Source organism: Hyperolius riggenbachi, chromosome 3, assembly GCF_040937935.1.
Source record: "Hyperolius riggenbachi isolate aHypRig1 chromosome 3, aHypRig1.pri, whole genome shotgun sequence".
Lineage (NCBI taxonomy): Eukaryota > Metazoa > Chordata > Amphibia > Anura > Hyperoliidae > Hyperolius > Hyperolius riggenbachi.
In genome coordinates, this window is record NC_090648.1 from 502,828,914 (window position 1) to 502,845,990 (window position 17,077).

A 17,077-nucleotide genomic window follows, 5' to 3' on the forward strand; every position below is an offset into this window, starting at 1 on the left:
TAGCCTAAGCCTGCTTTAAATTTCTCAATAACTTTATCCCGGACCTGTCTGGTTTGTTCTTTGGACTTCAAGGTGTTGTTGCTCCCAATATTCTCTTAGACAACCTCTGAGGCCGTCACAGAAGAGCAGCTGTATTTGTACTGACATTAGATTACACACAGGTGTACTTTATTTAGTCATTAGCACTCATCAGGCAATGACTATGGGCAACTGACTGCACTCAGACCAAAGGGGGCCTGGTCGATGGCAGAGAGACCTACGTAATCTCAACCCAAATGTCCTAGCAAGTCCCCTTCTCTCCCTCTCCTCCCACCTACCCACCCTAACATGCCCCAATGAAGCGGCTGCACAATATAACCTTGCCCTCTCATCTGCTTTAGATCAAGCTGCCCCCTCAATCTTCCGCCCTATCAAGCCCCCCAACCCCCAACCCTGGCACAACACCCACACACGTAACCTCAGGAAAGAAACTCGAGCAGCCGAACGGAAATGGAGGAAATCACATCTCAATGCTGACTTCCTAGATTACAAGGCCAAACTGTTACTCTTCCACACTGCCCTCTCCGAGGCTAAACAAAGGTACTTTGCAGCACTGATTGTAACCCAAGCTTCCAACCCTCGACAGCTTTTTGCTACCTTCAATTCCCTCCTCAACCCCACTCCTCCCCCTCCCAGCTCCTCCCTCTCAGCCAATGACCTTGCCAACCACTTCACCACTAAAATTGCAACAATACGCAATGAAATTTCCCTCCTCCATCCCTCCCTTACCAATGCGTCTCAGGTTGTCCCCTTGCCTTCCCTCCGAGCGGCTCCCTTGTCTCATCCACCCCTCGCCTCTTTTGCTCCTGCCACCATTGATGAAGTCAGCCTGCTGCTAGTGGCTTCCCCCCCCACATCCTCTCCCTGTGATCCGGTACCCGCGAATACTCTTCGTCCCCACTTCTCTGACCTGGCCCCAGTCCTCACCTCCTTGTTCAATCTCTCCCTTTCCACAGGCATCTTCCCCAAAGCATTCAAACAGGCCACTGTGCTTCCCCTGCTGAAAAAACCCTCACTCGACCCATCCCTACCCTCAAACTACCGCCCAATCTCCCTCCTTCCCTATGCTTCTAAACTCCTCGAACGCCTAGTCCACCAGCGCATTACCCAATACATCAACACCAATGCCCTACTTGACCCCCTACAGTCTGGATTCCGACCTGCGCACTCAACTGAAACAGCCCTCGCCAAGGTGGTCAACGACCTTACCCTTGCCAAGGCCAAAGGCAGTTATTCCATCCTGCTCCTCCTTGACCTCTCTGCAGCATTTGACACTGTTGACCACTCCCTCCTCCTCCAATCACTACAGTCCATGGGCATCCATGGGCTTGCCTTGGCCTGGATCTCCTCCTACCTATCCAATCGCTCCTTCACCACTTCCTTCAATGGCTCCTCCTCAACTCCTGCCCCCCTTTCAGTTGGGGTCCCCCAGGGCTCTGTTCTAGGCCCCCTTCTTTTCTCCATATACACTTCCTCAATTGGCAAGCTTATCTCCTCCCTGGGCTTCAATTACCACCTTTATGCAGATGACACTCAGATTTACCTCCATACCCCCGATCTCTCAGCCACCACCATAAACAAGGTCTCCTCGTGTCTCTCAGCAATTTCCTCCTGGATGTCAGCTAGGTTCCTAAAGCTTAACCTACACAAAACTGAGCTCCTGATCCTTCCACCCCATGCTGCTGCACCCATCCCAGGTTTCCACCTCACAATCGACAACACAACCATTCTCCCTACCTCCCAGGCCCGCTGCCTGGGTGTCACCTTGGACTCTGACCTCTCCTTCATCCCACACATCCAAAACATCACAAGAGCCTGCAATTTCCACCTCCGTAATATCTCCAAGATCCGCCCATTCTTAACCCCGGACACGACCAAACTGCTCATCCATGCCCTCATCATCTCCCGCCTTGATTACTGTAACTCACTCCTTTCTGGCCTCCCCCTGAAACGCACTGCCCCCCTTCAATCAGTGATGAACGCGGCTGCAAGACTCATCCATTCTTCGCACCGCTCTGCATCCACATCTCCCCTTTGTGAATCCCTGCACTGGCTCCCTATCCGTCTCAGGATAAGTTTCAAGATTCTATGCCTGGCGTATAAATCTGTGCACAAAACATGCCCTACCTACATCTCGCAGCTTGTCCACAAGTATACACCAGGTCGCCCCCTCCGTTCCTCCAACGACCTTCGCCTCACCATCCCGCGCATTTCACACTCCCATGCCCGCCTCCAGGATTTCTCAAGAGCTGCCCCCACCCTCTGGAATGCCCTTCCACCACCCATCAGACTTGCTCCCTCTTTCAACACATTCAAGCAAGCCCTCAAAACCCACCTCTTTATGATGGCCTACCCACCTCCTACCACACAGTAACTCTCTAAGGAATATTTAACAGCCCCCCCTAGTGTTTCCACCCCTCCCTTTAGATTGTAAGCCTCTGGCAGGGTCCTCCACTCCCTAGTGTAATCTACAGGATCATGTGCTCCTGTCCTATGACAGCCTGTACTTGTATTACTGGGCCTACCTAACCAGCCCATATTGCATGATCATGTATTTTGTACAATTTGTATGTATAACTTTGTTCTATGTGTATAACCCTATGTATGTCATCCTTGTATCATTGTATATATTGTCCAGCGCTGCGTAATATGTTGGCGCTTTATAAATACAATAAATAATAATAATAATAATAATAATAATACTTACGCACACCCCACTTTGCAGTTATTGATTTGTAAAAAATGTTTGGAATCATGTATGATTTTCATTCCATTTCTCACATGTACACCACTTTGTATTGGTCTTTCACGTGGAATTCCAATAAAATTGATTCATGTTTGTGGCAGTAATGAGACAAAATGTGGAAAACTTCAAGGGGGGGCGAATACTTTTGCAAACCACTGTAGGTGCACTACTGAACAGGTATGCAGGGATTAGTATTACAAATGTGCAGCTGTCACACACACAGGTACTGTGAACAGTTGCAGTGACTGGTGGTATATAACACTGCGTGCGCTCACGTAGGTAGGTGCACTGAACAGGTAGGTATGCAGTGATTGGTATTATAAATGTGCAGCTGTCACACACAGAGGAACCGTGAACAGGTGCAGCGAGTGACTGGTATATAATATAACACTGCTTGCGGTTACGTAGGTAGGTGTACTACTGAACAGGTATGCAGGGATTGGTATTACAAATGTGCAGCTGTCACACACACAGGTAATCACTGAATGTGCTGGGCCTGGCAGTGGCACAGTAGGAATTACCAAGGGGCCAAGGTCCAGCAGCTGCGAACCACCGAAGTTCGCGCAAATAATTTCGCGTGCGAACCATTCGGGCCATCTCTACTCTCTAATTGGAGTTCATTCTAATTTCCCGACATCTGTCGTGCCGCGATTGAGTCTCTCACCTTTCAGGTGCTGGCAGCGTTTCTTGATGGTGACGTCTCTGCAGGGGGACATGGCGGTCATGCTGAGGGACTTGATGGCGGTGTACTGGATCCCCAGCGAGGCGAATACTAGTAGTGCCAGCACTTTCCAGGAGCACTCCATGCTTCAGAATTCACATAGCTCCTCCCCCTGGCGCCGCTCTCCTGTGCGGGGAAACAGACAGCGCATGTCAGCTGCGCAAAGTGCATTATCTACAGAGCGCAACTTGTTAAAAAAGGGGGACTCAGTCACGCCAATGCAAATCTTTTCTCTATTGGCACCAAGTGTATAAAAAGGGCGCCGTATAAATATAAAACAACAATATCATTTGTTATCTTTACCTTTCATTTCCATACCACGTTTATTAATTACAATAACCTATTATTTAAGAAATAATATACATATTATAAAAAGTTTACTTTTACCTTTTTACTCCTTAAAGGGAAGGTCCAAGCAAAAAAAAAAAATGAGTTTCACTTACCTGGGGCTTCTACCAGCCCCATGCAGCCATCCTGTGCCCTCGTAGTCACTCACTGCTGCTCCAGTCCCCCGCTGGCAGCTTTCTGACCTCAGAGGTCAGGGCCGCATTGCGTACATTTTTACACATTCCCGCTAGTGCAGGAACATTAACGCATACATTTTTACGCGTTAGTGGTGCAACGAGTACATTTTTGTTCCTGCACTAGCTGGAATGCGTAAAAATGTATGCAATGTGGCCCTGACCTCCGAGGTCAGAAAGCTGCCAGCGGGGGACTGGAGCAGCAGAGAGTGACTACAAGGGTACAGGATGGCTACATGGGGCTGGTAGAAGCCCCAGGTAAGTAAAACTCATTATTTTTTTTTTGCTTGGACCTTCCCTTTAAGTATTATAATTTTTTTGATTCTATGTTACTTAAAATCACAAACGACCATCTACCAATTTATATTGCCAGGAGCCTATAGGCACAGATGTCCTGGCACCTTAGATTTCACCCTCCATGAACCTACAAACACCACCGAACTGCACCGCACGTGTGCTGGCTGTCCTCCCTTACTTCCCTTGCCCGTCATAGGTAGCTACAGGTGCCCCTTAGTATCGAGGATACTTCTGACTTCTGGCTACCTAATACTAAGTAGCTAGAGGTGTCCCCAAGTATCGGGTAGCTAGAGGAACATCAGTAATAAAGTCATAGGGATTTTTTTTTTTTTTTTTACTTCAGGACCAAGGCATTTTTCACATATCAGCACTGCTCCCATTCATTCGCCAATATCTTTATTACTACTAATCACACCTAAATGATCTATATATTGTTTTTTTCAGGACAAATTAGGCTTTTAGTGTGTGATCATTTTGTTTAGTAGTTACCTTATTTTCAATGCATTTTAAAGGAAAAAGAACGGAAAAAATAGAAAAAACACACTATTTCTCCATTTGCATCCATTATAGCTTTACAATAAACTGTGCTAACTATGGGCCTGATTCACAAAGCGGTGCTAACAGTTAGCACGCTGGTGAATAGCCCTTTATCACGCCTAAACTCAGTTTAGGCATGATAAGTTTAGGTGTGATAAGTTTAGGCATGATAAGTTTAGGCGTGATAAGTTTAGGTGTGATAACTATAGCACCAACTGGGTTAGCACCGCAGTGCACAGCTGATCAAAAGTTTTGCGCTAGCAAAGTCTGGTGCACTTCGCGTAATAGCGCTGCTTTGCGTGCGGGACTTTGCGTGCGATCTAAACTTATCTAAACTTATCATGCCTAAACTTATCACGCCTAAACTGAGTTTAGGCGTGATAAAGGGCTTTTCACCAGCGTACTAACTGTTAGCACCGCTTTGTGAATCAGGCCCATAGTCTTTAACTGGGTTATCACCGCTTTGTGAATCGAGCCCTATAAGTTAAACCCACAAATTGTATTTGCTTATCCATTTTGATTATAACAATGTTTAGATTTTGTTCCTAGCACAATGTATGGTTACAATATTGTGTTTGGAAATAAAGGTGTCTTGTGCTTCCTCATTGTACACTATTGATGATTATGAGACCTTATTTGCAAAAATAACAGTAATATACCCTCATGGCATACATATTCACAAAGCCATGTTCCTAAGGTAACAATATATGTTGTTTCTTTCATATTCTGTCACTTTGTGTTCATTGGTACAGAATATGCGAAAATGTAATTGACTTTAATTCAGTTTGTGACTAAAAAGAATACACAAGACGTGGGCCTCAACCCTAAAACTTTCTAAACTCTATTATACTACCTATCACGGTTAAAATGTTACTACATACGTCTCTTGTAGTTTTGCTAAAATTTTCCCAAGTTTCATCATAATTTTGAAAATGACTTTTTTTTATGTTGGATTGAGTTTGTCTGTACCTATTTTTTATGTGATGTGTGTCCAAGCTTTAAGACCCACCAAAATGTATTCTACAACTCGTCACGGTTAAAATGATACCACATGTGCCTCATTTAGTAACAAACTGGTGGTGCAGTCTCCTCAAATACAAGGTCAGTGTATATACGTCCTGTGGTCATTAAGTGGTTAAAAAGCCAGATGAAGCCAGGGAAGGCTCTGGTTCTTGTAGAGCCTTCCCACTCCTCTCCCGGTCCCCTCGTTGCAACGGCAGCTCCTCCATTTGAATCCCTCGCTGCGGGGAACTTCGGAAGTCTTCAGGAGCCGAGTCCTCCTGAAGACAGGCAGCTCCATACTGCGTACATGCAAGTGCGTGAGAGAGGGCGCTCGTGTATGCGCACTATGGTGCGGCCCGTCTTCAGGAGCGCTCGGGCTCTCCAACACTTCCAAAGTCACCTTTTGGCGGTGGAGACAGCAGTGTTTGACCAAATTGGTTGAATACTGTTCCAGGGGACTGACAGAGGAGCGGGAAGGCTCTATAGGACCCAGAGCCCTCCCTCTCCTTAGGTAAGTATCTGGCTTTAAAAAAAACAAAACAAAACCACAACAACAACAAAAAACGATTCCCATTCACTTTTCGTAGCTAGAGGTTCCCCTGACTGAAGGGGCGATCTGCTCAGTGGAATGTGAGTAACCTCACATTTACACTCTGCTCGGGACTCTGCATAGGGAAGGAGGGAGGGAGGCACTGGGGGAAGGGAGGGAGCCCCCTTTCTATCATCAGGCACCTGTAGGCACATGTCTACAGTGCCTTATGGTAAATGCAGCCCTGTATATTGCACAAACAAAATGGGGCATTCATTCATATTTTACCAAAGGGATGAAGTAGTACAATATCTCTAAATTAACCAATATTTTAACACTTTTCCTGGTGCCCATTTTACTAGATATAAAAATAGAGGTAATAGAAGTATACCAGCGCTGCGCAGGGCCGGGCCGAGGCATAGGCTGGAGAGGCTCCAGCCTCAGGGCGCAGTGTAGGAGGGGGCGCACAATTCATTCAGCTGTCATTCCTAATTGTGTATGAAGCAGAAAGAAATAAGAAAAGGGGATACATAGCAATGACTGCAAGCCAGATAACTAGATATTAAGGTGTTGGGGAGGTTGTGGGCCCTGTGGCCCTCTTAGTCTAATAGCAATCAGTGTGTGACGGCTGGGGTGGGAGGGATGGGGGGCGCACTTTGGTGTCTCAGCCTTGGGTGCTGGAGGACCTTGTCCTGGCTCTGCTAGGGTGGGAGGGATGGAGGGGCGCACTTTGGTGTCTCAGCCTTGGGTGCTGGAGGACCTTGTCCCGGCTCTGGCGCTGGGTAATATGTTGGCGCTTTATAAATACAATAAATAATAATAATAATATTAGGCCTCTTGCACACTACATGGGATTCCAATTTTTTTATACGATCTGGTTTTTGATCCCGATTAAAAAACGTAGCAGCGTGCAGTACTTTTTTTAATCGGAATAAAAAATCGGATCGTATAAAAAAAAATCGGGATCGCATGTAGTGTGCAAAAGCCTTATAAGAGATATTTTACAGCATATCCTGATGCCCATTTTCTAAATGATAAGTTAAATATCATTTATACCTGGTGCCCTTTTTAACAGGAGCCATTATTATACACATGCCTATCTATAACATCTAGTACAGTAGTCCAATACCTGCTAAGCCTGGGACAATTTATTCATTATCAGGTGGATGAGGTCTCCATGATGCCTCTTGTACCTGGGGCAAGCTGGGGGGACACGCAGCACTAAATAGATGCACAGGCTAAGTTCACAGTGGTCAGTTGCATAACACACGTTATAAATGACTGTGAACTGCAATGGAGACTGGCCATGGACATTAATATAAAGCCTGCATGCAGCGAGTTAGAATTACGAGGTCAGTTACAAATGCAGTACTGTGAACAGGCCCATAGGATTATATGGGCAGTGAGTTATTATTCTGCCAGGCAATTGAGCTCTGTGACCAGAGCCAGGACAAGGTCCTCCAGCACCCAAGGCTGAGAATCCAAAGGTCGCCCCTCCATCCCTCCCACCCCAGCCGTCGGCTCGTCAAACACTGATCGCTATTAGACTAAGAGGCACCCCAGGGCCCCAACCCCACCAACACCTTAATCTCTAGTTATCACTGCCATGTATCCCCTTTTCTTATTCCTCTCTGCTTCATACACAATAGGGGAATAATAGCTGAGTGAGTTGTGCGCCCCCTCCTACACTGCGCCCTGAGGCTGGAGCCTCTCTGGCCTCTGCCTCGGCCCCGCCCTGTGCCCCTCCTACATTGCGCCCTGAGGCTGGAGCTTCTCTACCTCTGCCCAGTCCTAGCCCTTAACCTTTTAAGGACCGACACAAGTAAATCCTATGCCGCACGTGTGGCTGTTCTAGCCTGATGCGGCGTAGGATTTACACCGCCCGCCGTTTCCGCTCCCAACGCGATCGTGCACACCCGACAGCTGACACCTCCCCTCAGTGATCAGAAGCCATCGCGTATGGCTCCTGGTCATGTGACCACTATGATCGCCGGCGGATCGTAGTGATCACTGTTACAGCTGCGGCGGTAGGTGGGGATGAAAGAGGATCCACTCACCTTCCTGCCGTTCCCCTGGCGATCGGCGCTTCCCTCCGCTCTGGCCCGGCATCCCCGCTTGCTCTGACATAAGTGCCGGGTCCCGGCTTGATGATGTCATCAAGCCGTGACCCGGAAATTAACGTCAGTACGAGCGGGTATACCGGCCAGAGACCGGAGGGATCCACAGCGGCTCATCGCTGGAGCCTGGGAGGTGAGTAAAGGCTGCTGGCTACAGGAGGGACACCTGGCCACACAGGGGACACGATGCCCAACTAGCCACAGTGGGGATGCGGCTGCCTGACCCCCCCCAAACACGCCCCCCGCATGCAAAATCTCCTGGTCCTTAAGGGGGGTTAGGCAGCTGGGCCCCAAATGGTTAAGCCTGGATTCACAGTGGTCAGTGGCATAATGCATGCGTTATAATGTGATAAAATGAGTGTGAACTGCAATGGGGACTAGAACAGACTTTAATACACAGCCTGCATGCAGCAAGTTAGAATGACGTGATCCGTTGCAGCGCAGCACTGTGAACAGGCTCATAGAGCTGTATGGACAGTGAGCTGACATGCAGTATTATTCTGCAACGCAAATGAGCATTGTGAACCAGCTCGTAGCTGTAAAATGGGTCTTATGGATAATTTGTAACTGGGAGAACCCCTTTAACCCCTTAAAGCTGAGAACCGTCTCGAGATGTTTGTCAAACACACAAAGCAGTCCAACGGCTCAATCTAGAGATCAAGAGCTGAATCTGCAGATCGAGTCAGATGAGCATGTCCACCCCTATGGAGAAGGAAGGGGAGAGAGACATGGCTTCTCCAGCCCTTAGGGAATACAATAGCAATCAGCCGAGAAGCTCCAGCTGGGACCGTCGCTATTCCTACAGTTATTGTCACCGCCAGAGGAATTGTAATTCTAGGCAGGAAAATTATTATTATTTCATTTGCCAAAAGTGATATGACTGCAGCAACCACACCAGTTTTACCACATCCAGAATGAATAGACTCAGAGGCAGACTTAGGAAAACCAGGAGAACGGGAGCAAACAGGAACAGCCGTGAAGAAGATTCTCAGAGCCACCAATCAGAATTCTTCATCCGAGAGTATTTCCACTTCTGCTCAACCTCAGCTCCAAACTTCCCTGCACTGGTTTCATTGGCCTTACTACCAATTCATGACCCCTTTATCAAAACTCTGATGATCTCCCACTATCATATTGTAGCTCCCAACTGTCCCTCTTTCGGAGGGACAGTCCCTCTTTGGGAGCCCTGTTCCTCTGTCCCTCTTTCCTCCTCATTTGTCCCTCTTTCAGGACTTTGTCCCTCTTTCAGGACTTTGTCCCTCTTTCTATATAAATATATATATTTCTATACTAAAAATGTGTTTGATTGACTCTAAACTTTACTCCCATCCTTTAAATGGATATATTACTAATTTTAAAATGTTACTATGAAGGAAAATTATCCAGGATAGAAAGGACCAGTGTGCTTTGAATTATAAAACAACATATTTTTCTTATGAAATCTTTATGGTACGGGACTAGGGGCGTGGTGGGGGCGTGACCCTTTTTCTCATCTGAAAAAGTTGGGAGGTATGCACAATGTTCACCCCCCCCCCCCATAACCCTTCCCACCATGGTGAACCTCACAGTCAGGGTGTCCATCAGAGGACCACGTGTGACCACCAAGACACCCCCGGGCCTCCAGGATCTTCCTTAGTGCAACCTCCATGACTCCCTCACCCAGAACAACTGAGGCCCGAACAATACTTCCTATAGACAGGGCCAGAACTGCCATTGAGGCAAAGGGGGCCCGACCACCCCAGGAGCCCCCGCGCCACCAGACCCTCCAGGTGGCCTCCCCCAACTTTTCCCCATGGGCCACACATATTCGGCAGTTCAGCTGCATTGAAACTCACCTGTCTTGGCAGCTGCTCCATTCCGATCTCTGCCTTCAGCCACGCTGCCTGTCTCTTCTCTATGCCAGGCGCATGTTACTTACACATAAGATGTGCCGGATGGAGAAGACGCAGGGAACGGGGCTGAAGGCGGAGATTGGGACGGAACAGCTGCCGGGACAGGTGAGAGATTTCAAGGCAGCTGAACTACTGAATGGGGGTCATGGGGAGCAGATGGGGGAGGTCACCTGGGGATCTGATGGCGCGGGGGCCCGGAGCTGACTTCCATTGGGGGGGCCCCAAGTTATTTTTGCCCCAGGGCCCCCGTGTGGCTTTAAACGGCCTTGGCATTGGACACCGTCTGTTCCCATAGGCATCAATTGTGGCCACTTTGTGGTGCGATCACAATGCGGTTGCAGAAAAATGCAGCAGGTCGGGATTTCGCATTTGCGGTCCAGTATGTGTGCGTTGCATACATTTTTTTCCCTGCAGTGTGAAGGGGACCTGATTCAGAAACCATCTATTTAGCATAATCAGGGGCGGACCTACCATGAAGCCAAAAATCTAGGAGGCGGCGACTGGACAAATAGTTTGGGCAACCTGCCACTTGCCTCCTCTCCGCTCTCCCGCCCGCCTTCCTAGCACACACACTACCCTCCTCATCCACGTACCTGCCGTGACCAATTAAGTGGGGTTGCTGGCAGTGGCACCAGACCGGCCAATCACAGCCGCCTGCAGCTCCATTTGCTAAGTGGTGCCGATGGTCTCGTGGGCGCGACTACAGCATTACTTGGTCAATTACTGCGTTCAATCAGTCACAGTGCCATCTGATAGGTCACTGCTACTGATTGAGTGCAGTGATTGGCTGAATAATGGTGCCATGGTCCTGCCTGCACCAGTTAGCAAAAGAAGGATCGGGCAGCTGTGATTGGCCAGTCTGGTGCCACAACCCCTGCCTGATTGGTCACATGCACATGCCTGATTGGTCACAAACTTTCCCCTCTCAGTAGCCATCTTGCTCCGGTAATAGGGTTTATATGATGGGGGGGTATATAGATTATATACAGTATATAAATATTATTTTGGGTTGTGGCGACTAGATACAAAGTCCCCTTAAGCTCTTCCAGAGGGATCCCAGCAAACGATGGTTTGTTAAAATAGCCTGCATCACCTGCGAGTCGACAGCTTTATTTCAGCGGTGAAATACTTCCGTGCGCTACGGAACTGCCAGACACACAATAGCGAGTTTCCCTGAAAGGCGGACCGTTCATCAGCATCCTCTGCTTTCTTCGTCTTTTCATCACGCAGGCGAACAATGGGCAGGACAGGCAGGCGGCCGCTGCCAAACAAAAGTCTTTCACCGTTTCCTACGCCGGCATTCTCCTGAGCCGCGGCGAAAGATAATGCGCATCCTGCTCGGGGACATCTGCTGCGGGCCTAAATGCCTTGAAAAACAGCAGAGATAATCGGGATTATTAATTAAAATTACGTGGGCCTTAATGATGTGTTTTCATTGGGATATGACAAATGGATGATTATTATTGTGCCTGCTGATTAATGGCGAACGCGGACGCACGGTAAAAGGAGCATTATATATCAGCCATGCTCGATTTAATGGGGCTTCAATGGAAAAATCATTTGCAGCAGGATGAAATGGCGTTTCTAGATTGTTGCAAGTAAAATGTTTTTTTTTGTTTGTGCTAAAGAGAAACGATAGTCTTGTAGGAAAATGGTAAATACAGTATATATAAGTGTCTAATAAAATTTATTTTGTATACTATAAAAGCCTTTCGCTCTCTCTCTTGTACAAATAGGGGGCTTCACAAAATTTCACTAAATTCTTCCTTATCTGTCTTATCTCACTAATTATTCCTCAACTTGTCCCAACAATCTGTCCAACTATCTTCCAAACTTGTCTGTTGGAAGATAAGTTGGATGTGTGCACAGCTGACAAACAACCAGACAACCAACTGATAACAGGTTGTTTGCCAGATCCAACCGCCGGATTAATCTGCCCAACTATCACGCAGGTTGGAACGTGTGTACAAGTCTTTTGAACAACTTTGTTGTTTTTGAATGCAGACATGTTGTGCAGTCTGTCACTTAGCTTGCACACCAAGGACTTGATTCACTATACCGTGATAACTTAAATATCACACCTTATCAACGATATCACACCTTATCAAAGTTAACACGCCTTATCAGGGTAGCATAGCGAGCGCTACAAACCCGCAGGGGCTCAGGGCAAGACGAGTGCCATTGCCAATTAGCAGGCATAAATTAATAGTGCTCGCTATGCTACTCTGATAAGGCAGGTTAACTTTGATAAGGTGTGATATCTTTGATAAGGTGTGATAACTTTGATAAGGTGTGATATCTTTGATAAGGTGTGATATCTTGGATAAGGTGTGATATCTTGGATAAGGTGTGGTATCTTTGATAAGGTGTGATAACTTTGATAAGGTGTGATAACTTTGATAAGGTGTGATAACTTTGATAAGGTGTGATATTTGATAAGGTGTGATATCTTTGATAAGGTGTGATATCTTGGATAAGGTGTGATAACTTTGATAAGGTGTGATATCTTGGATAAGATGTGATAACTTTGATAAGGTGTGATATCGTTAATAAGGTGTGATAACTTTGATAAGGTGTGATATCGTTGATAAGGTGTGATAACTTTGATAAGGTGTGATATTTGAGTTATCACGGTTTAGTGAATCAAGCCCAGAGTATTTTAGTGAGTTGGTTGGTGTGTGTGTGTACGTACTTGTCGTGTAAACAACCCGCTGTGTGGTTGGTCATGTTGTGGGGTTGGTTGTGCATTAAGTTGGACGTGTGTATGGGCCGAGGTGGCCATACATCTAGCTATGATGGGCAGATTCCACCAAGAGACATCTCTCTCTAATCGAATCTGATAAGAGAGAGATCTGTCGGCTGCCCATACACCACAGGCTGAAATCGATCCAGAATCGGCCTTGTGAGACCTCATCCTCAGCCTGCCTCGCTGGCCTGAAGCTGTCCCCCTATTGTCCAATGTGCCCCCCCCAGGATCCAGTGCAGTATACATTATCTGTCCGTTCTGCCGCTAGCTCCATCCTCTGTCCATACACGTGCCCCACGTGGTTGCCGGCGTACACATGGCCGCCTCTGTGGTGTCGCACCCGGTGGCATATTTATTTCCTTTTAAACAATACCAGTTGCCTGGCAGCCCTGCTGGTCTGTTAGGCTGTAGTAGTGTCTGAATCACACCAGAAACAAGCCTGCAGCTAACCTTGCCTACATTAGATTAAAAACCATGTGTCTATATGGTGGGCGGGACCTTGTAGTTCACAGGAAGTAGATGTAAGACCTCATCTCTGCTAACAGGAAATAAGAGGCTCTAGTGGTCTTAACGAGCACCTGTAGTGAAAATAACCTAATTAATAAAATTTATTTTTTTCCAATATTCATTTATAAATCCTTTAGTCAATATTTGCCAGTTGTAACATCTTATCTCACCTTAATTTGCATTGGGAATTTATCACAGGTGGTGACATCTTAAGTCCTGTCAGGTGCATCTCTGAGGAATGTTTGTTCAGATAATTCTGAAGCCAATCAAAATAATGCCTGGTCTCCCAGAATGTGAAGAATTCTGCATAGCTACACTGCCTAGGCAAAGCATCACTCGGAGGGAGGGGCTACCTACCAATATACAGCAATATATAGATATAGGAAGAATTTTTGATGCTGAAACGAGAACAAAATACTGTAAAAGTGGGAATCCCGAATAACTTACTGCATTCTACGTTATGTCACTACAGGGCCTCTTAAATCTGGTAGGATAGGGGCAAGGCTGCAGCGCAGCTACAAAAAGGATTATTCAATTTCTAAAGTTAATTTCCAAAGGTCATACCCTATAATGTATACTATTCAGCATGATTGCTTTCAGAATTTGCCTTGTTCAGTAAACTTGTTTAAATGTAATATTCTACTGTCGCCTATAGATGGTGCTGTGTGTGCAGTACATCCAATAGAGAAATGGCAACTTTTATCTATGCCTCCGAAAACTGCACTCTATCGCCATCTGTGGGTTGCACCACAGACAGTTCACCTCAGCTGTAGAGATGTCGCAAACCTCCGATTTTTGGTTCGCGAACCCCGTTCGCGAACCTTCGCGGAAGGTTCGGTTCGCGGAAAAGTTTGCGAACCGCAATAGACTTCAATGGGGATGCGAACTTTGAAAAATAGAAACATTTATGCTGGCCACAAAAGTGATGAAAAAGATGTTTCAAGGGGTCTAACACCTGGAGGGGGGCATGGATGAGTGGGATACATGCCCAACGTCCCGGGGAAAAATCTGGATTTGACGCAAAGCAGCGTTTTAAGGGCAGAAATCACATTGAATGCTAAATTGCAAGCCTAACGTGCTTTAAAACATCTTGCATGTGTATACATCAATCAGGGAGTGTAATTAGAGTACTGCTTCACACTGACACACCAAACTCACTGTGTAATGCACCATGGTTACGGTACCCGGATTCGGATATCCGACCTTAGTATCCAACCGGATTCCGAATTTCAGCAAGATATCCGCAATAACTCGGATAGCGATATTTGGATTTGGCCCAGGTATCCGGAATCCGAATCCGATTCGGATAGTGGAAAAAGCTCGGATTATCTGGGTAACTCGGATATCCGAAATCTTGCTGAGCAGCAGTGCCTCTGACACTTTAATTGCCCTTGGCAGGTTTTGGTGCGCCATATCAATTGTTACGTATAGAGTGTTTGGGGGGGCCCCAATGTAAGACTTGCACCGGGGCCCAGAGGGGGTTGCTCTTGGCAACTGCTAGAAGCCCAGCCCAGGGCAAACCCACTGGTGTCTTTATAACTTTGTGTCTAAAACTTTTCATGCCTGCTTTTCTTTCCAAATGTTTCTCTTGGTGAAAGTTCCCATTTAGCTGGAAATGACTGCGAATTCCCTGTGTTGGACTTTTCTTTGTTTTTTTGCATTCATTTGGAGAAGAAAAAAATAAAGGAGAGGATATTCTCCTAATTGCTTTGCTCCGTGTAGATTTACTCTCATTATGGACAAGCTGATTGCATTATTTACAATCCTTGTTTCATTTCGTTTACAAAATCCAATTGCTCTTGGGTTTCCGGCACTCACCAAATCTGTATTCCAGAGCCTTTTTGTTGTAACCTCAGCGATTTGTTCAGCATTAGGTAGTCATTTCCCCGTAGCTGTTCAGATCGTTTATCAAAATTACACTCAAGACAAAGGGGGATTCAGAGGGACTCATGTCATCTGCAAATGCCAATGAGGGCTTTATTATTGCACAGCCATCTGTTTTCTTTCTGTACACAATCAACACACAAAACCCGCTCTGTGCTGCAATCTTCTGTCTGAATGAATACATCTCGAGAACAGGGATGGAGTTTGTCTTTGTGGTGCAACTCTAATCACAATATTTTCTGGTTTTTTTAGAGTGGGGAAGGTTTTAAGTTCTGGACATGCGCTATACTGTTTTAGTTTGAGAATGAGAGAACCCCAGCCTGTTAATGAGGAGTAGACAACGTCAGCGCAAATTTGAATTCAGCGATGGCACAACGACGGTCTCCCAGAGACTGTTACCGGAAGAGTGAAAATGAGGACCAGCGATGGCACAATGACGGTTTCCCAGAGACTGTTACCGGAAGCGTGAAAATGAGGACCAGCGATGGCACAACGACGGTCTCCCAGAGACTGTTACCGGAAGCGTGAAAATGAGGACCAGCGATGGCACAACGACGGTCTCCCAGAGACTGTTACCGGAAGCGTGAAAATGAGGACCAGAGATGGCACAACGACGGTCTCCCAGAGACTGTTACCGGAAGCGTGAAAATGAGGACCAGAGATGGCACAACGACGGTCTCCCAGAGACTGTTACCGGAAGCGTGAAAATGAGGACCAGAGATGGCACAACGACGGTCTCCCAGAGACTGTTACCGGAAGCGTGAAAATGAGGACCAAGATTTGCAACATTTGAGTATTTCGCAAAGCAGGTAGTTTCGGCACATGGCACTTGCCGCCAAGCAGGAGCGTTGCTAGCCCCAAAGATCAGTAGCATGTGCCACGGATCTATTGTCGGGAGCCCTGGATGTGCCCCAGGTAGAGTCAGAGCTGTGGAGCCTCTATAAGCGCATGCTGGGATCTGTGGTGCCTCAATGACAGGCATTCTGGGAGCTGTGTTGCATCAATGGGGGTATGCTGGGTGCTGTGGTGCCTCTATGGGGGCATGTTGGGTGCTGTGGTGCCATGCTGGGTACTGTGGTCCCTTTATGGGGGCATGCAGGGAGCTATGGTTATTCTATGGGGCATGCTGGGAGTTGTGGTGTCCCAATAGGAGGCGGTCCACTAGAAGGTCAGGGAATACTATGGGGGACTGCCAGACAACCTGACAGCAGGCCAGTCCACCCTGCAGAAAGCCAGACCAGCCAGCACAGATACCAGGTAACTCTGCCTATTTATGTGACATGCTGAATGTATTTATTTTTTGTATTAATGGAGAGGGGGGCTTCATCGAACATTTTTCTGGGCAGACCTACTTAGACCACTGTTAAGTTCATTCTGTTGTGTGGCCCCACCCATTTTTTGTCGGGAGTGCCCAAAAGTGCCCCGGTCACCTAGGGTGCTAGCAACACCCCTGGTGCCGAGCCCCGAAACTAGACGCCCCATACCAGTAATGCTATACTGCCCAGGGCGCGTAAGGATAATTCGGCATTCGGCGTTCAC

At 47.1% G+C, this 17,077-nt stretch overlaps 1 protein-coding gene across 1 annotated transcript in view; it reads right to left on the reverse strand.

Moving 5' to 3' along the window:
- The window catches only part of LOC137564443 (carbohydrate sulfotransferase 1-like), a 146,983-nt gene that overhangs the window by 38,696 nt on the left and 91,210 nt on the right, over positions 1–17,077 (reverse strand). Inside the window, exon 2 of the mRNA XM_068278326.1 lies at positions 3,450–3,632. Within this exon, the coding sequence (XP_068134427.1) occupies positions 3,450–3,591 (142 nt within the window). The 5' untranslated portion in view covers positions 3,592–3,632. The remainder of the gene's footprint in view (positions 1–3,449; positions 3,633–17,077) is intronic.